The 24,818-nt window shown below is 46.5% G+C and overlaps 1 protein-coding gene across 8 annotated transcripts in view; it reads right to left on the reverse strand.

Annotated features, from left to right (window-relative positions):
• The window catches only part of CACNA1B (calcium channel, voltage-dependent, N type, alpha 1B subunit), a 305,196-nt gene that overhangs the window by 5,353 nt on the left and 275,025 nt on the right, over window positions 1-24,818 (reverse strand). For all 8 annotated transcript variants that reach the window (XM_010571032.1, XM_010571027.1, XM_010571030.1 and 5 more), the window contains 9 exons: window positions 23,159-23,255; window positions 10,933-11,041; window positions 8,870-8,977; window positions 7,464-7,576; window positions 6,421-6,548; window positions 5,162-5,288; window positions 4,465-4,575; window positions 2,606-2,641; window positions 23-230 (listed from right to left, as the gene is read on the reverse strand). In XM_010571032.1, coding sequence (XP_010569334.1) covers window positions 23-230; window positions 2,606-2,641; window positions 4,465-4,575; window positions 5,162-5,288; window positions 6,421-6,548; window positions 7,464-7,576; window positions 8,870-8,977; window positions 10,933-11,041; window positions 23,159-23,255 — 1,037 coding nt within the window. The remainder of the gene's footprint in view (window positions 1-22; window positions 231-2,605; window positions 2,642-4,464; window positions 4,576-5,161; window positions 5,289-6,420; window positions 6,549-7,463; window positions 7,577-8,869; window positions 8,978-10,932; window positions 11,042-23,158; window positions 23,256-24,818) is intronic.

The raw sequence follows: 24,818 nt of genomic DNA on the forward strand, positions 1-24,818 counted from the left end.
TCCTTGTTTGCGAAGCACTTACCAGCTTCTCCATCGGCCAGCTGATGGGGGGACCTGTCCAAGGACTTCTGCTTCTTCTCTTTCCGCCGGTGGCAGCGGTGGTGATGGTGGTGATGCCCTTGCTCCGGCGGCATGCGCTCCAAGGAGTACTCGTAGAGGTGCATGGCGTGAGGGCGCTGCGGGGTCAGCGTGGAGACGGAGCGCTTCATGGGGCTCGTGTCCGGAATGGGCTGCAAGGCAGATGGAGGGACACGGAGCAGGGTGAGGGCAGGTGCTGCACCATGCTCAGCTGCTTGGTTCCCAGCATGGGGAGCGTTATACAGTAAGAGAAAGGGGCAAGGAGGGGAAGGAGAAAAATGGTTAATTGGATATAACTGGAATGGGCAGAAGGACTTGTGGAATGGTAGATTGAGTGCTAAATTTGAGGAGCAAATGTGATCTCCATTTGCTGAAATGGGCTTTACTTTTAGCAGAGTGCCAATCCACAGGTACCATGGGTGCAGAGCGATACGCAGCACTTCACACCAAACACAGCATCACAGGAGTCAACAGTAGAATAGCAGGGGCATAGGGCAGCACAGTAGCCAAGCGTCTCACAAAGATACTTCTCCAAGACTAGTTTCACCCAAAGCTGCTTCAGGGCATGTGGTCATCCCAAAGCAACTCCTAAGAGGAAAGCATGAAAGCATTGCTGGGCATCACATGGAGAGGGAGAAAAATCAGGAGTAAGTGGGCAAGGTACAGGCCAAGCCACTGAGAAACTACTTCTATCTCCCTGCAACTCCCATCAAACATTTAAAACTCTTTTGTTCCACCATCACTCCTTGAAGCCCTTGTGGCTTGGACAAGCAGGATAGCATGTATGTCCTGCAATTCTACCAGGACATCTCCAGAAATGACTACTTGGGTTTGCTCAGATCATTTGTGGCCAGACATCTGGACAGTGAGCGCAGTAACACAGCCTCCCACGGGCATTGCTGGACCCTGTCCCTGTGCCAGCGGCAGCTCCAGACTCTGCTCCCTTCCCTTTAGGTTCAAAACCTGACAAAGATGCTCTGCAGAAACCAAGGCAAGTAGACTGCAGCACAGCTATTCTCACAGTCCTTCCCTTCTCTACTGCCCAATCACCAGGTATAAAGCTCAGAAAATGAGAACAATTCCCATGTGTCCCTCTCTGTCACTCTGCTGACCTCCAGCTGGCTCAGTGGTGGAGACAGGGCTTCATCCATCCTCTGGAGGCTTCCCTGGGTCTCTACCACTGCATCAAAGCTGCATGGCAGAGGAAAGACCTTGGAGCACAGCGGTCCAGCCTGATGGGGAAGGAGCTCAGGGTGTCCTCCGGTCCCCCAGCTCTTACTCTTGCTTGAGTTCACAATCCAATATGTGCCTCCAATGACAGTTCTCACAGAACATTTACTTTGTTCACTGTAACCTTTCCAAAGAACCCTGTATTATTTTTACTGTCTATGCAATTTTGTTTGCTTATCCCGAAATTCAGATCTCTGCTGCCCCGTGATATTTACACAATGCAAAGCCAGTTGTTTCACAGCTCTGCTCGTTATTTTGAGTGGAAAGAACCACTCTCCCTCCCAGCGGGCTGTTGCAGGTGGATTATCTTGCGTGCAAAGGTGTAGCCTGTGTTGAATTTTTGTTTGGTGCTCTCTCTTTTGCTAGGCAGTTACCCAAATTTTGGTGCTTCCTACTGGAGGGCAAAGTGGAGCGCTAGAGCTGGAAGGTTTGTGAGAGGCACAAGGAATACACTGCTGGGGTGGGGGAGCACAGCATAGCCTGCGGCATCGGTGCATCCTCGGGGTCTGCACCAGTGCAGTTCGCAGGACAATGTTGTGCTGTGTTTGTCTCCTCTTGTGGCCCCTGCTGTGTGGGCAAGAAATTATACTGAAGAGCCTCATGTTTGTCCTCCTTGCTTACTGTTGAGCCTGAAGATGGAGGAAGGCAGAGAGGTCTGTAAACTGGATGGTCTGATGGGCAAAAAAGCGAAAAGTGAAAATACTTCCCACTAAAAACACCTATCCAGATTTCCAGAATCCATATAGGAGCTGCCAGGAAGAAGACAACAGAAATTTCCCAACAAAAAAACCAGCCAAATTAATAAGAAATGAACATTTCTCTTTGGACTTTGGACCTGATTCTGTGCTTATTCCACGGACAGAAGTCCCTGCTGACACTAATGGGAAGTGGCAAAGCAATGAATACGCTTTCCATAAATCCTGACAATGCTCTCGTTACATTAACGGGGCATGCACAGACTCCCCACAAGCCTCGGGAGACTATACCATAACCCTTCTGAGAGTTACTAATTGCTTCTTCATTACCAAAGCGATTGTTTTCACTTCCTAAATTCCTGCGCAACAAGGCATACAAAAACAAATAAATAAGCAAAACAAACAGACAAAAAATCCCTGCTATTACAGCGTGCGGCGTGCAATTGTGGATCGAGGGAACTGCAGCAAAGTGGAAGGAGATAGCAGCTGCGTCGGTGCAACATTGGACTCCAAATGAGAAGGGAAAAAAGTAAAGGGTTAAGGAAGGTTAATTATTTCTTAACATGAATTTAATAGGATACAACTTAGTGCAAACTACATACTGCTAGGTAACTCCCAGGTGACCGTGCTTTGCTCCTCTGCAAACAATTCGGACAAGATGAGAGACATTATTTGAAGCAGCCCCACAGTACAGCCATTGTCAGACATCACGGCAGATGTGCAGCAGACATGATGACGACAAGGGAGGGGAGGTGATGGGGGAGGAGGACAGCAAAGAGGAAGGGAGGAGGCGAGATTGAAAGCATAGGAAGATTTTTTTATTTTTTTTTAAAGTGGAACATAAAAAGACAGAGGAATGACAGGCAAACAGAAAGGGAGACACCCAGAAACAGAAAGCATTGCAAATAAGAGTTAAAAAGAACTCAAAGTTTAGGGGGAGCAAAAGCAGCACGTGAGAGGGAGGGTGGAGGGCATGGAGGGGGAAGACACACACAGAAAGTACATCAGTTATTCAGCTAAAGCTACAACCACCAAAACATTGTATCATTAAATGCGGTTAGATCTGCTCAGATATTATGGGCCTGATTCATAACGAGATTAGACAGCTTTCACGTGGGACAGCTGTCTCCTGGGGAACACGTACTATGCTTCTGCAAGAGACACTCACTTCTGCAAACATCTGACTGCAATGGACAGGAGTTTCCCAAAGAAAGGCTCGTGCTGCTGGCATTGCTGCTGCCAACTGCATTGCCTTGGAAGGAAAGATACTACCTGTGGTCTAGAATAAAGGACAACTTTGTTCTGGGAAGGGGGAAGGGAGGGAGTATGGGTTTGCTTTGGGGTCTGTTTCTTTTATTAAGCATGTTGAGTAGTGTTCCTGATAACACAGAGAATCTCAGCTCTCATACAAAGACTGCAGTTTCTGAAGTCAGCTGGGAAATTTGCTAGCCGATGAAGTATAGCTTGTGCCAGCCTGAGCAGGTTAGCGAAAAGATTATATCTGTTGGAGCTATTGCTGTGTATGCAATACACAGGCTTTTAGTTTCAGGGTGCAGTGTATCTTTCATGTTCTGCTTCCCGTGGAGGGCAATGGAAGCAGCCCATAGCCATGGGCTGCTCGCTCCTGACTGTTATGAATCAGGCCCTTTGAATGAGATCTATGACTATGAGTGGTAAGACATTCTGACACACAGGAGGCAGGATGCTGGCTGGAGAACATCCAGGACAAGCTAGCAATGAACATGTGAAATGCCCCAAAATGATCTGTGAAGACCATGACATCCTACACACTAAGTAGTGTCCACAAGTTGCTGTAAAAGTCAACTCTAGTGACAAGATTTCTTTACAAGAAGTAAAAGAAGGCAAATCCTCAACATTTTACTGACCAAAGTCACAATACAGTATATGCTAAATAGTGTGGGAAGAGGGAAAAAAACAGGGAGGATGCTTAGTGTCTCAATGCAGCCTTCCAGACACAGGCTCCCTGTTTTTTTTCTGTACCTAGTACATTAATCAAAGAGAATCACAGCACTTCTCCAGCTTTCTTTAGGGCTATGGCACAGGAGCATGCCTTGGCTGTCTGTCTGGATAGATGGCATGCAACTGTCAATGGGAAACATATGCCTTCCAGGAATACAGGCTGGCAAACAGCATTGTCCCCAGTTAATCAGAACAGACACTCTTGCGTAGGTAGTCATCAGTTAGCTACCCAGACAGAGGGATTTCTCTGGGTTGCTTTTTGCTGCAACCAGGGATGAATAAAACTGGGGACAGTGCTGTGTCTGCACATGAATACCCGCCATCCAAGCACAAAGGTTGGTTACCTGTCTCCGGGTTCAGCAAACATCTTTTAAAACAAATATCCCCAAGCAACTTCCAACAACATGGTAAGCAGAGAGATGACACTGAATTCTTGACCCACTCTCAGTCTCCCACTGCCAGTAAAGTCTCCCTCGCTCACCTGAGTTTCGGCGGCCAGGCGCGGCATGGAAGCTGCCCGCCCCTGGCTCTCCAGGCCTGGTTGGTGCTCTCCGTTGGCAAGTGTAGGGCTGATTTCCCTCATTTCTACCACCTGATCAAAACGAGAAATGGTTTCAGTAGCAAGAACGTGAACATCAGCTTTGAAGCCATCATCTGAGCAGGCTTCTGCTAAGTTTGATTTAATGTGAAGAAATGCTAGTATGGGAAAGAGAGTAAATTAAGAGCTGTGGAGTGCCCATGTTACTCTATCTACAATGCTGTCTTCAACAAGGACAACAATGGGCCAAGCTCTTCCACCAGCCACGGCAGTGAGCCCCAGCTGTGACCTGTGAAACCCCTCATCTGAGTTTGTACACTGATGACAATAGGATTGGGACAATGGGACAACTAGGAAGAGAGAACCTTAAGTAACCTATCGCAGCAGACACATAATTCCATGAAAAGAGTGTCCACATGTACAGCTATCAGCCTGTAGAAGCTACCAGATCTGGTTTTTCTCCATAATGTTCAAGCAAACTTGGGGTTGTAACAGAAAGAACAATGCTCATCTCAAGGGACAGATGTAGATTACTGCATTTCACCCTGTCTTCACCTGTTTTTTTTCTAAACATTTTTCTAAAATTTCTAAAAATCTACTGCATTTCTAACATCTACTGCATCTCACCCTGTTTGCTCACCCGTTCAATAGGGATTTCTTCTGAGTGGCCTCGTTCAAAAGCTGGTGTCCTGGTTTCATAAAACATGTCCTGGGTGCGTTGGGTTCCCCAAGAACTGGACTCTTTGATCCCACCCTCTGGGGCTGGCCTGTCAGAAGGAAAAGAGAAAAAAAGATTAACTCTTTTGCAAAGAGATTTTCCTGACCTTATTGTGAGGAAGGTAAACCACTCGGATACCTTTTGAGGTTTCACTTGTGAAACTAGTTGCAGGATAGGCACAGCTGCTGGTGAAGCTATAAGGTCCCCTGGATTTTGCCAGGGCCACTTCCTATACAGCCTGAAGATCCCATGAGCAACAAGGAAATCAAACCAGCCATCACATTTTTTTTCAGTAACTAAGGCAAACAACTTCTGCAGCTTAAGTTCTGATGAAGAAGAATGAAGAATTTTGGAGTTCAGGCAAATTATGTATGAAAGACCAGTTAGACATTGGTCAAACACATCTGTGGCCATGCTAAAGTACATTCATTGAATGTACAGTGGTACAGGTGGCCCTAGGTTTCACTGCTGAGTCTGATGTTGGTTTCCCCATTGGGCTTATTTGGGACATTTAAACTTCAGGTGTCTATCACTAAAAATCCATAGTGCTTGTGACCCAGAGGAAAGTCACCTGAAGAACAACAGGAAATGGAGAATTGATTAGGGATCACGATTACTACAACTGCTTGGTAAGCTCTCTGCAGAGGTGTTATTTTGCCCAAAGAGAAAGAGCCAGATTCTGTCCTGGAAACTCTCAAGGACCTCTTGCTGTTACCAAGTGCCATGAGCTCTAGGGATGACTTTGTTCCCAAGGACCTTTTGACTCCCAAGAACTCACTGCAGTGGGGGTTGGTGGGTTGGCATTTATTTGGTTGTTTTGCAATGATCCCAAATTCCTGTAAGCAAACTCACACTTACAATCAGCCACAACAGAAAGCTCTCCAATTAAGATTCAGAGGAGACCATTAAGAAAACATGCCGCTCTGGAGAACCCAATGCTACTACTGCATGGATAACTGCACCTGAGGCGGCAGTGGGAAGCAGAGCCACATGGAGGCATTTTGGTAGCCACTGGTGGGAAATTGTCCCAGCCATGAAGGGGCTGCTGGTCTTGGTTATCACCAGCTGTGCTGCCCCACCTCTTAGAGCAACTGAACCAGCAGTGGTCAGGGTTGATGCATACACCCAGCGTGCCCCTTCTCTGCATTACAGCTTTGGCGGGGACGTCACAGGATACTCACAATGCACCCCCATTGTTGAGTGAAGCTGAGCTTTTCTGGCGAAGGAACGCCTTTGCGTTGTTGAATGCTGAGGGCTGGGTTTGCTCCAAAGTAGCCTTCAGGGGGTGGAAGAGCGATACTGGTCCAGGCTGCAAAGCACAAGGAGAGGTTGTCAGAGACAGAGCTGCATATGGAGAGGATGGGCTGCAGTGCTTCTCCTAGGTAATAAAATGACCACTTTGTCACCCTGAGAGAGATCAGCCCAGCAGAAAGCACACCCCAGCTTTCCCATAGCTGTAAAAGGCTCTGAAGGACACTTGTTGCCCTCAGCTTTGCGCAAGCCAAAGTTGTGCTGCAATCCCCCTTCCCTCTAAAAAGTATTCCCCCGGTCACCAGAGCACAGCAGGGATTTCATACACTGATGTGACCAAAGGGGCTGTGCAATTCAGGCGGGTTGTTGTGACACTGGGTCAGCTGTGGCCTCCCACCTGTGAGACAGACAGACAGGCCATGCTGGAGATCAGGATGATCATCCTGAAATCAATAGGTATTTATCCTATCGGAAACCATTGGGATTTCAATCCCAAGCCAGTTGTGTGGAAATATTTTCGAGAAACGGTAAAAATCTTCAAATCTATTAGACCCAAAATGATTTTGAATAATTCCCATTTTTCAAAAGTAACTTAAACATTTTATAGCCAAACTATCATCAGCTTTCAATAATTCTTTGGTGTCCCAAAGAAATCTTTTGGTGTTCCCCACTCCCTAGGCCACTTCTGAAAATAGGACTTAGACTGTCAAATGTCACTTGACATTTTTTGGAAAAGATCTTTCCAGACCTACTAGAAAAGGCAACTGCAACAATTTTTTTATTTGTATTTTTTGAGAGAGAGAAACTTTCAGGAGAGATTTCCATTTTTGAGACAGCATTTTCAAACCCTGCCTGGAGAAGCATCCAGACTTTCTGGATGAAACGTGCCAGTGACTCTTGTGGGAGCTGCCCAACACTGGCGAAGAGGCTGCCCAAGAGGGAGGACCAAGAAGGACGCCTTTCGGCTGAGTACCTGGCACAGGCCTCCAGGCGGCTGGTGGACTTGTTCCCTGCTGTTCTTATTCTGCTTGTAGAAGTCAAATATCATCAGCGCTGCATAGACCTTCCCCACAGTCATCTCGTCAGCTGTCAGAGGATGGTGAAACGCAGCAGAGACATTCAGGTGAGGAATGGGAAAGGATCAGGAGAAGAGAAAAATAAGTCAACAAGCACAAGAAATAACAACAAATGGGCATGAAAAACAAGGAGAAAGAACAGGCGACATTAGAATAATGAGGCAAAACAGACACAGGAAAGTGGGGGAAAGAAAAAAAGACCAAGAAAAGCTTACAACAGAATTCTTCAGATCTTTGCCTGTTGCTGCCTATCACATCTGAGGAGGATGGCCCCTGTCTCTAGCTTTCTGTGGCAAACATTCACAGAGACCATGTAGAAAAAAACCAGGCAGGAAAACTCTGTGGCATTGTAAGCATTGCCAACCAAAGAATTGCTAAATACCAGATCCACAGCCAGCTTTTTATCAACAAAGAAGCCTTATTCCTATTTCTCTGAATTACAGTCAACCAGGGCATAATGGGCTAATATACATTTAAAGAGTATTTCATTTTTCCAGATGTCTTTTTTCACCCTCATAGATATGCTACCAGCCCTTCCCTGCACAGCAATGGAGCACTTACCATACAGCAAAGAGTTAAAGCAGCAGATATATAGGCATCAAGAGAGGAGGGGAGGAAAAGACTTCAGCAGTAACTACTCACTGATTTGCACCTCCTCAGCTCCCTCATTTTTCTTAATTAACAATGCCTTTATTGCTTTGCACTGTTTCTCATTAATCCGGAATCCTGGCCCTTGACTGGGCCAATCCAGATAACGGCAAACTTTCCATTTTCTCAGCACATTTGCCCAGGCCTTCATCAGGTAACACAAAGGCCTTTAGCCCCAAAATACCTCACTTCTGATTCTGTAAGTTCTCAGCAAGCTTTAATTTTCTTCTCCCAGTTTTCTGGAGGTCAGATGGTAGAAATGGCTCTCCTGTCCTGTAAGACACAGGCTGGAGGCAGACAAAGCTATGAAAAACCTCTGGAAGAGGCCACACGGGGCATCGGTCCCTTCTTGGCAAAGTGGTTTGTTGGGTTTTTTTTTCCCTAAGTACAGGAATTTTACTGTAGCATAATGAAATACGTGCCAAATATAACCTCAGCTTTCCTGCTCCTTGTGTGACCATGGCATGGAGGTGCAGGCTGTGAACCTGCAGAGAGGATACCTAGAAGCTGAACAGCACTCGGTTTCTTTGCTGCATCCTCTAGATGACTGTACACCTAGATGGGGCTAGAGACAGAGCAGGCAAGGAGGGAGAAACCTACTCTGGGCTTCTTAGCTGGCTGGGATGCTTTGGGTGCTTGCTGATGAACCACTTACGTTTGTGAGGAGGCACCAGCAAATCCAGAGTCTTCTGGGACAGATTGGGCCAAACCAGTGAGATCTCCTTTCTCAACTCGGCATCACACTGGTGCTGTTTAACACCCCCTGCAGAAAGGGAGAGGAGAGAAAGAGGCACATGAAGAAGAGCGAAAATCCTTGTCCTTTCAGCACATACCGCTATTTACACAGCAAGCACAGAAGGTACTTCCCTCACTCCCATTTCTTGACAGCACCAAGCCAGCACCAGCTGCAGCAGCTTTCGCAAAGGGAGTCGGTGACCTCCTCCGTGACAAGAGTGAACTCAGCAGGACCATCATTGCTTCAACCCACTGACCCTCTGCTGTTACTTGGGGCTTAAACCTAAGCTCAGACTTACTCTACCCGAGTGCTCATTTGGGGTGCTGGATAGAGTCAGCAGAAAGCAGCAGCACCTCTTGGGAGCAATGCAAAGGACCTGGTCTGAGGTGCTGGACTATGAGCAATGCCATGATTTATTATAAACCCTCTCCACCAACTCTTTCTGAAGTTTTTGGCAATGAGACATAAGCACGCTGTTCTGTATCAGCAGCATCAAACAACAGCTATATCACAATGTAGAACAGAAAGAGCCGAACACAGCGGCATTATTCAAATGGCCAAAGTGAGGTCTCAATACACAAGTGGAAAGTGATTAAAGTATATGTAAGCCAACAGGCCAGCTCCCAAATGAATGCACCGCACAGTAGGCAATTAAGTAGTTCATCTGAATGACAGATTATTTTTCTAAGAGAAAAGTAATGGGAGGAGGCTCTGGGTACTCTGCTACATGGAGGTTTGAACTCCCACACCGAAACTCATTAGGGAGGGTTTATTAAGGGCCTGTTAGTCCCACTAGAGACTCAATTAAATGTAGCACACAAAACCTATTCAAATGAAGCACATAACAACAAAATGGGTCAAAACCTCACAACCCACAGCAGATATAAACCTTAGAAAGAATCCAGCACTATCAACTGAGCTTTCTTCTCTAGTTCCCTTCCAGTGTGCGGCCAAAAAAAGGGTGGAGGGAGCCTTTTTTCAGTTGAAAAAGGAAGTTTGAATTACCATTGCTGACAGGTAACTAGAATCCTAAAATATAAACTCTAAGCGTCCTTATCTAGAGGTTATTACTAAAATATGGTGCTGGCCCCTAAAATCCTGGGCAGTCCTAAATGCATCCTTAGAAATGAGTGTCTGATACTCACTGTCACTCCCTTAGGGAGTCCCAGTGACCTCAAAATTTTGTCTTCTTCCAGCATTGCCTACCCAAAGCTACAAAGACAAAGTTTAAGCAACATATGAGGGAGGTAATTAATACAGAGAGGTTGAACGGCTGGCCTAAAACCACTTAGGAAAAGCACAACACCCTAACCCTGCCCTGCCCTTTGCTTGTAAGAGCATTGTTACCTCCTGTTAGCTTTTAAATTAGGTATAAAAGTGCTTTGGCCAGTCATGCCTTGATTCTGACCCCAGCCAGCCTGATTAAATAGTGTAATGACCCAGAGAAAAGGCCAGTGTATTTTATTACATTGAAATGTTTAATTGGGAAGTCAAGTAAATGCCTGATTAAACACTTAAATAATTAAATTTTATCTCAAGGCAGAATGTGATTCATGGCACTTGGTGTCACTGCTTTGCTGCCAGCAGATAGCAATTGCAGAGGAAGGGCTGTTTTTTCCCCTCGTGCTGGAACAGTTTAGAAAACAGGTGTGGAAACTCTCATTTCTGTTATACAGCAACGAGCACATGCACAGGGCTTCTCCTTGGAGATGTCCCAGCGGGGATGGTCAAAGCTGTTCACATCTCATCAACAGGGATGCCAGGATGAGGCCACCCCAAAGGCAGAGTGATGTTCAGGACCCCTCTCTGTTGCCTGTCCCCAGAGCTCCCTTGTCCTTGGGCGCTGGCAGAGCGCACGCAGGCAACAGGAAAACAGGATTTCCACCTGGGGCAGAATTTCTGTGGTTTCGGGAGGACACCAAGCCAACAGAAAAGTTGGGGTTTGAGCCCACGCATGCTGTCAGACATCACCTCCCTCTCACCTGAGGCCAGTTTGATTTCTAGGGCAGTGCGGATCAAGGCCATCAGCGTGGATGTGAAGTGGACGGTTAAATCTTCAGGCGAGATCGGCATGTTCATCCGCACCAGGCGCTGGAGAGAAAAACGTGGTGGCTGTGAGCGTGGGTCAGGATTCCTCCCCCCCGCCACCCTTCCCTCTCACCTGCCAGCCCTTAGAAATAGCCAGATTACAAATGCGTGTTCACCTTTTGTGCACTGAGCTAAAACGCATCTTCTCCATATAGACATCAACTCCTTTTCAGGAGCAGGTCTGAGCTGTAACAGTGACTTTAGTGGTTAAACAGTTGACTTGCCAGCACTTGTACTGTAATCCTACAAAGGGAGTTCTTCCAAAAAAAGTCAGTTGAATGCTTTCATCCCATTTCAGAGCCTGGTACCCTGCTGATGAAAGTCTCCCAACTATGTCTGCAGCCTCCAGACATGTGGCTGGTACCCATCACGCCTGCCAAAACAACATGCTCAGGAGATATAAAACAGGAAGCCACCGCCGCCATCCTTTCCGACATTGGTTACCTTCACCTATTTTCTTGTTCTACAACAGGAGCAACAGCAACAAGTGGGACTCTCAAATGAAGTGAGGTGATGGAGGATTTGCATCCAGCATCCGAGGATGCGGCTCCATCCAGAAAGTGACTGTGCTTCTTCCAGCTGTGCCAGTGAGTGGGATGCCAGGAAGACGCTTCTGGTGGCAATGACAACAGGAGGCGAATGCTTTGTACAGGAGCTGTGCAGACTCAGGAGTGGTCCTGTGATGATGCATTTTGTACGCAGCCAGAAGCACATTGGAAAATAAGGCTGGTGAGCCCTGTGGTGTGGCTCAAGTAGTCTGGGACAGTTTGGGACTGGCTGCTAATAACTAAAGGTGTGCAATATCCTTTTTATTGGAGACTGGTTCTGTCTCTTTCTTTCTTTCTCTGTGGGCATCCCAAGAGCTCTGAAGGTCTACTCTGTTCCTTCCAGCCAACGAGCTACACAGCTCCATCTGGACCTTACCCATAGGGGAAGAGGCTGGATTAACACAAGCAGGACTATAATTTCCCCCAGTTATGTTCTTTCAGTCCAAACATGGAACAGTTCCCCAGGATCAGTATCTTCCAAGATCTTCAGACCTGGTAGCAAGTCCTTCCCCATCATCAGTTAGGAACACCTCTGATACGGCAAATTCATCATTCTTGTAAGCAGTGAAGTACCGGAGGTTGCTTTGGAAAGCTGTGGCTCCCTTAACACTGCTGGCAACAGAGCATGTAAATGCAGATGGGGAGAAGCACTCTCCAAGCCTTGCTGATAACCTTAGCAACGCATTTAAAGGATGGATTTCTCCTCCTTCAGCAACCTAATGATTTCTCAGCTCCTCGGCTTTCACAAGCTCTTTAGAAACTTCCTTGGCCGGAGCCATATCAGACAAGCCTCTGTGGTTCCGTTCTCTGAGGGTACATGCAACCCAAGGAAGTCATTGGACATTAATTTGTCTGAGCAGAGCCTCGCAGCAGCGGGTAAAACCAAGTATTAGCTTGGCCTGGGCCCCTTGCTCGGGAGGGAATTTCATTCACATCTGAAAGCTGCTCAGGCTGCTATTTTGATTCCTATCGCTGTACAGAAACCTTCTCTTTGTTTAACAACAGCCCAACATGCTGCTAAAGAAATTTAAGCGCAGTCAGCAGCAGGCTGCAGACTCGCCGAGGCAGAGAGTACACAGAGGGGGCCAGATCCCACTTCGGCTCTGTGCACTATAATACTATGCAATGTTAAGGGCTGCGAATATTTTTCAGAGATGCAGCTTTGCTGGTGCAATCCTCCCTTCAGATGCGCCCGCAGTGGCTCAGGGGTGCCTCGTGCAACCCTGCTCACCCTCCTTGCTGGCCTGGGGAAGCTGTGCAGTAGAAGCCCCACTGTTAACGGCAGGTTTTGCTGGTGAAGGGAAACATGGCGTAGCTGAGAGCAGGGACCTGCCTGGAGTCTCGGGCAAGGCGAGAGGCAGAGAGGGGCGGAGGGCTCAGTATGAGCCCTGACTCCTACTCCTATGCTCTACCCAAAACCAAGCCAAGACTGGCGAATGAAGACTTGGTCCCCCTTCCATCAGTGGGTTAGCCTCCCTGCTTAGAGAAATCCCTGAAACAGTTTCCCAGTGGTATGAACTGAGCTCCCTTAGGTACTTTGGTGTCCTGAGAGAGGACAGACTCCAGCCCTGGTACCTTCTGCCAGCCAAAGAGAAAACATCCCCCCCAGGGGGAACATGTACTGGTGCTGATGGAGGGCACAGGGCACTGGTCCAGTGCAAAACAACTGCTTCTGAAGTGAGCTGACATTCAGAGGAGCCGAGACCTCCTTATTTATCTTATTACACGTCTTCAGATCTTGTTGCATGCAGCAGGGACAAGAGACTCATGTAACAACCTACCCTGTCTCCTAAAGTCTGAGACAAACCATTGTAATCTCAAAGAGCTTTCTTAAAGCATGACCAGAGGTTATCTTCCATGTCTGACAAGCTTCAGAGATAGGGAAATCAAAGCCAAGACTCTCCTCCCTTTATAATTCAACAACAGTATCAAATGCTGGCAATGCCACAACAATTTTTTCTGTTCACTTGTGTCAAAAGAAACAGGATTTTAGTTCAGACTTCTGCCCTCAGCACACAAAAAGTCGCAATACAATTATTATATCCCCGTAAGCCCATAGTTACCACTTACAGAGTCTCACTGAATCCCAGTTCAGTGGGAGAGAGAGGTAAGGGATGGAGAGAGACAGAAGATGCATGGAAGTGAAGAACAAGCAGATGAGAAATAATTCCTCCCAGGAGAGCTCTATCCTCACAAAAACTAGCACTAAGAAACATTTTGGCACTGAGATGTCCCAGGTCCCCCCAACTGACTTTCTAGAACAAATTCCCAAAGGGAATGGATGCAGAATCCAGGCCACATGACAATGCTATATGAAAGTCTTTCCTCCTAAATTTTAATCAAGGACAAAGGATTTAGAGGGAGATTTTCAAAGGGAATGCACACTTGCAATTGCATGCTTGCAGGAAGGCTGGCTGAGCAAAACTCACGTGCAAGTGCTGAGTAGGAGTGCTGCAAACAGCCACCTCAAGAGTCTCTCCCTAGACTAGGTCCCTTCCTTCCTCCCCACGCTACACTCAGCACTGCCTGCTCTACAGCAATTTTTTCCATCCCAATATGAAAACTGGTCAAACGGGTTAACCCAGACACCTTTAGGTCATTGCAATTTCTGATCTGATAAACCATCAGCCAACAGAGGGTGTGGTTGTTGTGGAGGTCCTTGCACATCTTGCAGCCCCACATCTTGGGGGCCACTGGCTCTAGAGGTCACGTCAGGAGAGGGGAGGCTTGGTCTGGCTTGGGTGGGATGTCTCCCTCTCTCCTCTCTATTGGGGTGGCAAACAGAGATGCATCTCCCTGTGCTCCCCTGGGGCAGGTTGTTGGCAGCCAGTTGAGGAGCACTTGCATTGCAAGGTGGGTTGCAAGTTGCACTTACCAGGGCAGAGAAGCTGCCCGTTTCTTAGCCAAAAAAGCCATTAAATAGGACAGAAGTGCCTTATAACCTCCTGCAGGTAAGCCCAACAGGTTTTGGCTACAAGTCGCCCCAGATCCTTCCCAACATCAGTGAAAACTTTCTTGGAAGAGCAAATTGAGAAAATCTGTTGCTCAAAAAGATACACCACATTTCTAGGAGAGCTCCTGCTGAAGATGAAGCAGCTGGGAGAAAGAAATTGATTCATCTTTGATTCAAAATAGCTTTGCCACCACACCATGTGGGGGAGGCAAGGGAGAAGGCAGTTTGGTGAGACATGCTCACACCATGTCCCCGCACCACCACTGACACCCAGAGGAGCCAAGGAGTCAGCCAGATATTGGCACAGCCATCCCAGAGGAGGGACTCAGCATCTGAACTTGCCTGCACATTGTCTGGTGCCTTTTCCTAGTGCCAGAAATGCAACTGAAAGACTGAAACCGTAAACAAAAAGAAATCTTCATTTCCCCCCCAATACTATAAAACAACCTTAACAAAAAAGTATTTCCTTCCAACATGTGCAGAGCAAGAAATTTCAATCCTTTCAAAGCTACTTTCTAATTTTGCCTATATTTTAATTCATTTACCTTTCTCTAGGAATTCAATTGAAAATGGTAAAATTTCTCAAAGTCAAATATTCTGATTGACCCAAAATTTCTCTTTGAAAAATTAATCAAGAACTTTTGATTTTCATCCTTCATCAGGATAGAAGAGAAAAATCTCTGTTTTTCATACAGCATGGGCAACAACATGGTTAAAAGAACCCAAACCATTTGTTTAGCCTGTACACAGTTTAAAGTAAAATTAACATCTCCCCGCATATTTGCTGCTTCTCCTGGCTGAAGCTGCACTTCAAGACCACGTCTTACCAGCTCCTCATGCTTTGGAATACGACATGAAAATTTGATTAAAAAAAAAATAAAATCTGATTTGGATAGTTTTCCATCTTTCTAGACCCCAGAAGGAAAACATACAAGCCTGCTGATGCAGATGGTAGGGGACCCAATGCTTCCCTGCACTAGTAAAAAGCTTGCATCACTTGGGGTGCCCTGGGAATTGCCAGCCACAAATGAGAGAAGTTCAGGTCAATTAATAACTAGGGAGCAGGAAAAAAAAAGGTAAAAATCCCTCCCAGGTGCCCAGACCTGGCAGGAAAGGGCTTCCCAGCTCCCCATGCTTCTCCTCTTCCCCTCCTCATCCCCAATTTCCTCCAAGAGCATTTGAGGAAAAGCAGCCAGCAGCAGATGGAGTCCCCGCTCCTATTTCCCAGCTGCGCTTGGGGAACTCTCCTCCAGCCCTTGATTTTAATTAGGTGGTTTCGGAGACATCCCCCTCCCGAGCAAGTGAGGGCAAGGGGAGCTCGTTAATGTTTCTGCAGGAAAAGGCCCCAGAGGCAGGAGCTGCAATATTGTCTCTAGACTAGTCTCCTAATTAACTCTGTGCAGATAACGAGGTAGTAACCGATTACAGCCAGGGTTAGGGAGGCAACACTTTTTACTCCTATTACTTGTGTGGTCACGAGGGGTGCAGACACCCCTCAGCTTCTACTAGTGATTTAATTGCAAATAAACAAAGACATCGCTAATGAGGAACCAAACCTTTGTGTCAAGCAGAATTGACAGAATTTATGCCCTTTCTGCAGATCTTCTGCTTAGTAACTTCTTGGACCATGTCCCAGTAGGCAGGGAACATGTTAGAGAAATGGGGGAAAATTCATCCCAGTGTCAAAAGCAGGCATAAAAGGTCTCCTGCTGGTTCCCAGCCTGACCCAGAAAGTGAGCACTGAACAGAAATATCTGCACCATAAATTTTATTCACCGACACATTTGTCCAAACATTAGCAGGAAGAGGAGCATACTGAGCTATGAATGCCAGGAAAACTAGCTGGCACCCCAATGGATTTGAATTATTAAGAGCATCCCATCAGCAGCTCTCGCACAGCCTCTGGGACAAGAATTGCTCTGGGAATAATCCCCAAACGTGAATAAATTCGGGACAATGGAGCATTGCTTGTGGGAAACGAGGCTGAGTTTGGTGAATAAATTATTTGCTATGAATAATTCACCCTGACCTAGTTGTAATTATTCTACTCTCATTTAACTCTTCTGCTGGCTTCAGAGAGGCTGGCCATGGCCTTCCTCCCTCTCACAGCCAACAGAGGAGCCAGGTCTGTGCCATGAAACGTGGGCTCTGTCTCTGGCACACAACTGGACCTGTTGCATAGAGTGGTCATCCTACCTTCAGGACATGTAATCTTGCTCCTTGACCAGCAAAAGTGACGCATGATGCTAGCTCTGTGCAGAAGAGGTAGCAAGGCTGGGCAGCTAGCAAACAGACCGTTCCAACTTTTGTTTAGCCTTCAGGGACCTAATCCAGATTTTAAAATCCACCTGGCTGTGACGGTCAAGGTGAGGTGCAGCCCTGGTGCGGATGAGGAGCCAGCTCAGCTCTGAGATCACCCCCCATCACATATCCAGGAGCCTTGGGTATGTCAGGAGGTGCTAAAGGGAGAGCCAGAGCCCTCCTAATTCCTGCAGTAAATCACCCTTGAAATATGGTGTGCAAAGCTGTGCTTGGCAGCACCAACAGAACCACAAAATAAAGTCAAGAGCCCCCTCCGGCTGCCATCACCAGCCCGCAGACTCCATGCAGGGCTTCACCTAGAGCTAGACTTGGACAGAGGTGGAGATGTGCCTGCTGGCAATGCTGTCTTCTCCTGTCCCCAGAGAGGGAAGTAAAAAGATGACGCTGAAGAGCAGTGGGGAAAGGCTTGGGTTATTGCCTCTCCTAGCACCACACCGCTCCGAAGAATTACGCTGCCAGGCTCTCAAAAAAACCCCTTCTCCAACCCCACTATTGCAGAAACCTGCAAGATATCTTGATGGCACTGTAGTGCCAGAAAGATTTAGCAGCGTCATGGGCATTTCCTTCTCCCATTTTCTCCAAAGATGCACACAAAGCTCTGTGGTGCAAAGGACAGACTGACTCCAGCTGCCAGCAAAACTGGCTGCCGCTCTGCCCTTATTGCTACTACTGAATAGCATATAAAACCCCAGGACTCTTTGCTATAGACAAGCTGAGTCTGTTTAAAAGGCCTCAAAGTCTCAATACATGACTGTAAATGGAGGAAAAAAACCACTACCACCCTTGTCTGAAAATGGACAAGTGATCAAATCTCAAGACACCAGAGTGAAGTCAAAGTGATTTTCTTCCCTCTTTTCATCTGACTGGGTAGGAGAGATTCTAAAATTCAGTTCCTTCACCCTTTTCTCCCCCCCAGCGCAGGATAGAGCTCTCCTGGTGCTCAAGGAATGCGACCAGAGGACCCCACACATGCACCTCGGGGCAAGCAGCAAGCCACGCACACAAAACTGCAGGGGCTGGTCACACCAACCAAGGAGAACAGTTGAGAAAGAGGAACCAGAAAACAGCAGAAAGGAAGGACAGCAGCCAAAGAGGCTGCAAAGAGGGAAAAATCCAAACAAAATGACAGTGTGCACATACTGAGAAGGCAACACAGACAAAGACAGGGGGAAAACACACAAAAAATTTGCAGAGAGAACTGGGAAAAACATATATGGAAAGAAAAAGGGTGGACATGTGGGGCAAAAGAGTTTCTGCCGAACAGAACAGTAAGGCTTTTAACAAATCATTTGGTTCAGAAGGAGAGAGCATAAACAGCACAGAGGCAAAGCTCTGGCTGCTGTCGGCACTGACTCAGCTACAGCTGCGGGACAAGGGGGTCGTTGTCCCTCTGCACACTGGCTCTGCGTGGAGGTGTGGGTGGCTGGGTGGGCTGTACCGTCCTCACCAAGTCTCCCATCAACTGTGGGAGGACAGAAAGAGTGACACCGGGGTGGGGGGGGTGGGGGGCACCCAGCAGGTGTAGGGCAGGGGGATGCCGCGACCTACACACAGCCATCCTCTGCGGGAAGATGCTCAGCACCAATCTGTCTCCATGGTCATGCTGTTCCTAGTGCTGCACATAGAAGTGGAGGAGGGAGGAAGCAGAAACTGGTACTGCCTCCCCATGAGGGTTTAGTTTTATCACCAGCCATAGCTGGGAGTGAGGGTCAGCCCAAGCTGCAGGCTTACACCATGGGAAAAAATTCAGATCTGGAGAAATCTGATGTTCAGCTTAGATTTGAGCTATTTGACTTGAATCCATCTCTATGTATGGTTCAGTCATACACAGACACCTTTTAAAGGTTTCTCAGTACATGGGTAAAAATTAAAGATGTCTTTAAAAAAATCAGGAGTCTGTATTTTAAAAAGAAACCATTCATATGTACCTAAGTTCTGTGGATTTGTTCTGTAAAGAAAGACAAACAAATTAAATGAGATACCAGCTAACTCACAGGGAAAAGACAGACTAGGGAAGGCACAGCTGCAGTACCTCTGCCCGGGGAAAGTCTCCTGCAGCAGTTGAGAACAATCACATAGAGGCACAGAGACGCCATACCATGAAAATCAGCCAAAAGTCTTGTTTAAAATGCCTATTTTAACACGTGATCTTTTTATCCCCTTTTATTTTCTTCCTTTTTTAACTGTACAAGATTTGGGGGGGGGGAGGGGAGAGCTTTATGCTTCTGGTATGCATGTGTGACCACAGGGCAGACCTGGTTGCCCAGCTGCTAACACCTAATGCCAGACTTTCAGCAGGACACAGCTCCATTTTAAGTCAGTGGAAACTCAGAGCTGCTAAAAGGAGAGAGACATTGATTGCTTTAAAATCACTGGGTTTCTGTGTATAATTCGTACTTCTATATAGATGTTTATCTATCTACTCATCTATCTGAAATAGCTGAAACCTGGGATTGGGCATTTTGACATAGCTGGGTTTCTCAAGCTTGGTTCTGGTATGGTGGGTATGAATTGCTCGTAATAGAGATGCTCTTGTAAAGCAGCTACCAAAGTGGCCAGAAACAAATTAAAAGGCACGTAGAAAAGTTATCTAACTGGCTAGCTTTAAGGTTAAGTTCAATTTTCTTTTTATTTTAAATCCTAACACACTGAGGAAGGATCTTGTAGGAAGCCGTATCTGAACCTCTTCTTGCTGCTAAGTGCCCTACATAAAGGCAGGCCCAGGTTTGGGTTTAGCTTGAGTCTCTTCACAAAATCTTGCTTTTGTAGGGCCTCAGTGAAAAAACTAGCACTACTGGAGGGGCTGTTGTGATCTGGATCCATTGCACCAGTCATGGTGGTGTGCAGTAATTAGGCTTGGCGGTGGCCAAAATGACGTCACCAGCAAAAAAAGTTTGATGATTTGTTTGATGTTGAGTTTGATGGATGCTCAATTACACCAATGCTAAATGCCTATGACAAACCTCTCCCTCCAAAACCATGAGGTTCAATGTTAAAAACTTCTAAGGAATCACCCCTGCAAACACAAATTTCCAAGTGCCATGCGAGCTGTTGGGAGAGCAGCGCGACTTTCACTGGCAGGGTCTGCGTCTGCTCCGTGATTTCAGCTCTGTGTCTCTCTGAGTTTCCACTGCGTTCATCCAGGCAGTGTCTGAAAGGCAACAGCTAGCAGCCTTTTGGGTACAATGCACTTTTGTGGTTCAATTAAAAAGTTTTTCAGAATAAACAATAAGTTTGAGTGATTTCTTCACCTTACTGTCTTAAATGTTTTCTGTTAAAATAATTTCTTTCATGCGGGTATTTAAGGAGCCCTTCTGGTGTTGCCTCTGTTTAATAGCTTGCTAACTCCTACAGTACTGCCTACTCTAATTACTCCAATCTAATTAAGAGGGGGGAAAAACCAACATACTACTGAAGGGCTAGTGAGAACGGATAGTCAAAGAGCTGTAGGAAGACAAATGGGGATCATATTGGCAGGGTAATTTGCTCATTAGCACCTTCCCTCCCCAAATTAGCCTAAATGGAAGCAGAATGAGATAGGAAAGATAGAAACACTGATAGAGATAGCAGAGACATACTTAGAAAGACAAACTGATGTGCCATAGTTTCAAAGATCAAAAAAAGGTTACCAAAAAAAAAAAAAAAGGCAGAAGATCCCAAATCCAGTCTGCTTGGAAAGCAGAGAAAGCACCAGAAAAGTCCAGGAGAACAACACTAATGCCACAGAAAACCGGCACCCACTTCAGCCACGGCACAAAAAGCTGGTGGTTTGGCAGGAGTTTCTAGGGAGGTTGGTCTACCTTATAGGCAACACGAGCAGGGCATTTCTTTCCAAGGCCTAGAGGTGGGGACATGTGTCTCAGCATCTCATACATGTCTGTGTAACTGATGCGCCCGCTTGGAGTCAAAGGGAGGGAGGCAAAAGCAAGAGGACACAGAAATCAAACCAGACCGGGGCGGGGGAAGGAAGGGGATGGGGAAAAAGGCAACACAATGGAGCAAATGAAAAGGAGGAGAGAGAAGAGAAAGCAGACAAGAAAACAGAGATCCGGTTAATCAGATTTCTCAGGAAAACAAAACCAAAACAAGGAGGTAGGTAAATAGAAAGGTTTCTCCGCTTCCGTTGCTGTGTTTCAATGCCCAACGTCTCCTCATCACGGCAGGGAAATCCCGTGGCCGGAGCTGTGCCTCGGCACGTGGGTCCCTGTGGGGAATGATTGATGTCTCTGCTTGGGGTGGAGAAGGTGTGCGGAGGGCTCGGGTTTGGCTGGCTCTTTGCAGGGGTGGAGGGATGCTTCCCCTTCTCACCCCCCCAAACCAGTCAATCAAGAGGCTGTATTCACCATGCCAGGGAGAGCTGGTAGGCAGAGTTATGGGACAGAGAGAGATAGGGCTTAGAGAAAATATTCAGCTTTCCTTCAGTGAATAAAAAGTTTAGGTTTCAGGGTAGCCTGTGGGCTACGAGAGAAGCAAAAAGCCAATCCTGGTGTGTTCACTCAGGGGACAGACTGGGACTGCTCTGATGCCAAGCCAAGGGTGCAACTTTGCAAAACCTCAGCCAGGCTGAATTTCTGCTCCAGCCTAAATTCAGGTTTGACGAAACCAGAGCCCAGCACTCAATTTGCAGGAAGGTGGTGGAAAGGGGACCTGTTTCTCCCTTACATTTGGGGGGGCCCCTCTTTCATCAAGACAACGTTAACTGGTTGTCTCCACCACCACAGGCAGGTGGATGTCCTGCATGTTAGAGGGAACTGGGAATTGCAGAGATTTGGGAAAAGGCCCTTAGACCAGCTGATGGCATCTACCTTCAGCGCACATTGTTGGTAAATAAAATCCTGGCCTGAAAAGCAAGGGATGCAGAAACAGCAAGGAGTTCTCCTGCTTTGCCTTTTTCTGACTATTGAAACTGGGAGCATGACTGTGACAATCTCATTTTGTTTTCCCAGCAAGCTGCCTGCTTATTATATTGTGCAAATCTGTGCTGCCTGTCAACTGAGGAGACCTAAGTATATTGCAGCATGTTATTAATTAATGCTTAACCCCTGGAAAAGCAGGACAGTATTATCATCTCCTTTATACCAGGAGGGAAACCAAGACCTAAGCACCCATTTGAAACCTCTTTCTCAAGCAGGACAGCTACAGAAGCAGGCACTCACACACCAGCATGCTCCCCTGACATGGATCTCAATTCCTATGCAAAGCATTGATGCAGGAGGGGGTGGAAGAGAGAACTTACCCAGCCAAAAAGATCTATTCCTGTCTTTTGTAACTAATGCAGTTAAAATACCACCCAGGTTTTATAGCCCAGAGCTAATTTAAAAGCTGCTGAGACACAAATTGTAATTACAGCCAATGGCCTCTCTCTTCTGCCCCTGCTCCCTGGCTGGAGGTGCAGGGTCTCATGTCTTCTCTGCAATGCTTGTTAACTCTCAATCCCCAATCAGGTGTGGAAAACACCTGGGCTGGAGTGAAAGAGAAGAGTAAGCTCCATGCTGGCTGCTTCCACTTCTCTCTCCTTCATCTTCTGCTCTCCACGCACTGACTGCAAGAAAATCACTGCCTGTAACTGGGACCCCACTGAAGTCCAGTGTCATCCTGTGCTGATTTCTTGGCAAGATCTGTCCTTAATTACCCACCTCAGCTCCCAAGCACAGTATACTTTTCCTGTGCCATGAGGCAGGAGGTTTCACTGGATGTCCATCATAGCTTATGATCTCAGAGATGTAATTTTGTTCCTAAGGCAATCTCTGGCTGTTGCTGTTGTGCTGTGAAAAGCTCATCCCTTCATCTCCCCCCAGCCCAGGTAACCATGCCACTCTGCTGCCCAGCTAACCAGTGCCCAGATCAAATGTCTTTTCAGCTCAGGAAAGGGAAGGGTTCAAATGCTGGTCATTCAACTGGCGTGACAATGCTATGAAGCCCAAATAAAATGGACTTGCTACTCCCTAGAAATCTTGGGATGACATTTCTCTCCAGTATGCATATATAGAGAGAAAGTGCTCAGATGCTGTGCTGCTTTTCCCCAACACTTCCCACCTAGACCCGGCAGGAGAGAAGCTGGAGGGTTCACTGTCTCATAAAGCTGCCTGTCTCCAGCCAGCTTGGGTGTGGGAGTAGACAGGGAAGAGATGCATCCAGGGAAAAGGAGGCAGTCAGTCAATCATTCCTTTTTTCAGGCAAGGGGTTAGTTTCATTACAGTTTCTTTTCTGTACTGTTTGCGTTTGCACTTGGGGGTGGGTAAAAAAGAAACAAAACCAGAACTGAAAATGCTGGAGGGAGTCTCTGAAGTTCCAAACCTTGTATGCCACCCTATGAGGGCACTTCTTTCCTAAGCCCAGGGGTGGAGCAATTACACGTAACAAATTGTACATATCCTTATAATGAATCCGGCAACTGGAAAGAAAACATCAGATGTTACAACAGCAAAAACCATGAGGAATCAGTTTTTTCCCCAGGCAAACAGGAGAAGTTGGAAGGGCAAAACACACTGAAAAGCAAGGTTAGTCTGACAGCAACTGGGCTTGCAATGAAGGAGGCACTTTAACAGAGAGAGAGAGAAAGAGAACTTCCAACGGCTCAACAAAGTCTCTATCCTTGGATTTTCTTCTGTGAAACCTTCAGTGTCATGTGCAAGGCTTTCCAACCATTGCATTTGGTTACCTCTATCACTAATGTTTTAATTCCCTGTGCCTGAGCATCTGCCTACAGACAGCCTTTACCCACCACTCAGGTGTGTAGCAGCCCAACAAAACCAGAGCCTGCAGCACACAAATAGCCTATTTAATGGATTATTACTGAGATTCAAATTAGCTGGTTCAAAAGAGCTTTGGAACTTTTACCTTCCACTGTTACCACCTACGTAACCCCAGCAGGGCTGTACTTTGCTTCATGGGCAATAAGCAATTCGCTGGAAGTCCTGAAACTGCCATCTCGAGAGCTGTCTTGGCCATTGGCACTGGGAAAATCCAGCCTTTGTTACCAGTAGGTGAAATCAGATGCCTTGAGGTAGCTTTATGGTCAGTCTCATTAACTCCCAACAATATTTTCAGCTAATTTAACAGCAGGATTGGATTTCTTAATCTTTCATAAGTAACCAAATCATGTACAAAAAGAGCTGTATTGAACTTCAGAATGACCTCTAAAGAAAAGATGAGATGATTTGGCTTCACTATGTTTATTTTGGTACATTATATAAAGAAGTCTGGAATATTTTGGAATATCTCCTTCAATATTACTGCTTTTTTGGATGTGAAAAAATAAGGACTATTCAAAATCTTCACAATCAACTCAAAACTATTAATTCAGAAACAGATCAAATGGAACTGTGCAAATCTTGGCTGCAGGCCTAATTGTGGTTATAAAAAGTATATTGGTTTAACTGAGTCAAGAAGTTTACCGAAATTTTAGAACAGTTTTGTAAAACAGCGTGTAGTAAATACGTATGAGCAGTTCCCTGAGGTCTCTAAGAATCCATGGAAGGCTTGAAAACCAGCAGATGTATTGCATCAGAAGGTCATGGAAGCAAATCATGACAAATCATGACAAACAGGGATTCTTTCCCAGGTTGTTTAAAACTACTTGAGTTTTGTTTATTTTCGTCAGCATCCCTTTGTCTCAAATAGCTAAGAAAAAGCTCTCCCTTGGGAGCACCTGCCTCCTCCCGACCGCTGAAGGCGCTGCCAGTCACATCTTCCTCTGCTCTTGGGAGCAACTAATGCGAATGGGATGGCAAGACCAACATTTCCAGTATCTCTAAGGGCTATGCACTGGGAAGGGTGGTATAAGAGAGATAAAGCACTCACTTTATATACCTTGAACAAATAAAACCTCATAGAAATCCAATTTTCTTTTCTTTCCCAGTTCATCCTTAAATTCAGTGTTTTCACTGCTTTCCTGACTAACTTCCAGCCCCAGACCAAACCGCTGTGTACACCCCATTTCTCTCGCGCTCTCTTT

Source organism: Haliaeetus leucocephalus, unplaced genomic scaffold, assembly GCF_000737465.1.
Source record: "Haliaeetus leucocephalus isolate CR32 unplaced genomic scaffold, Haliaeetus_leucocephalus-4.0 Scaffold306, whole genome shotgun sequence".
NCBI lineage: Eukaryota > Metazoa > Chordata > Aves > Accipitriformes > Accipitridae > Haliaeetus > Haliaeetus leucocephalus.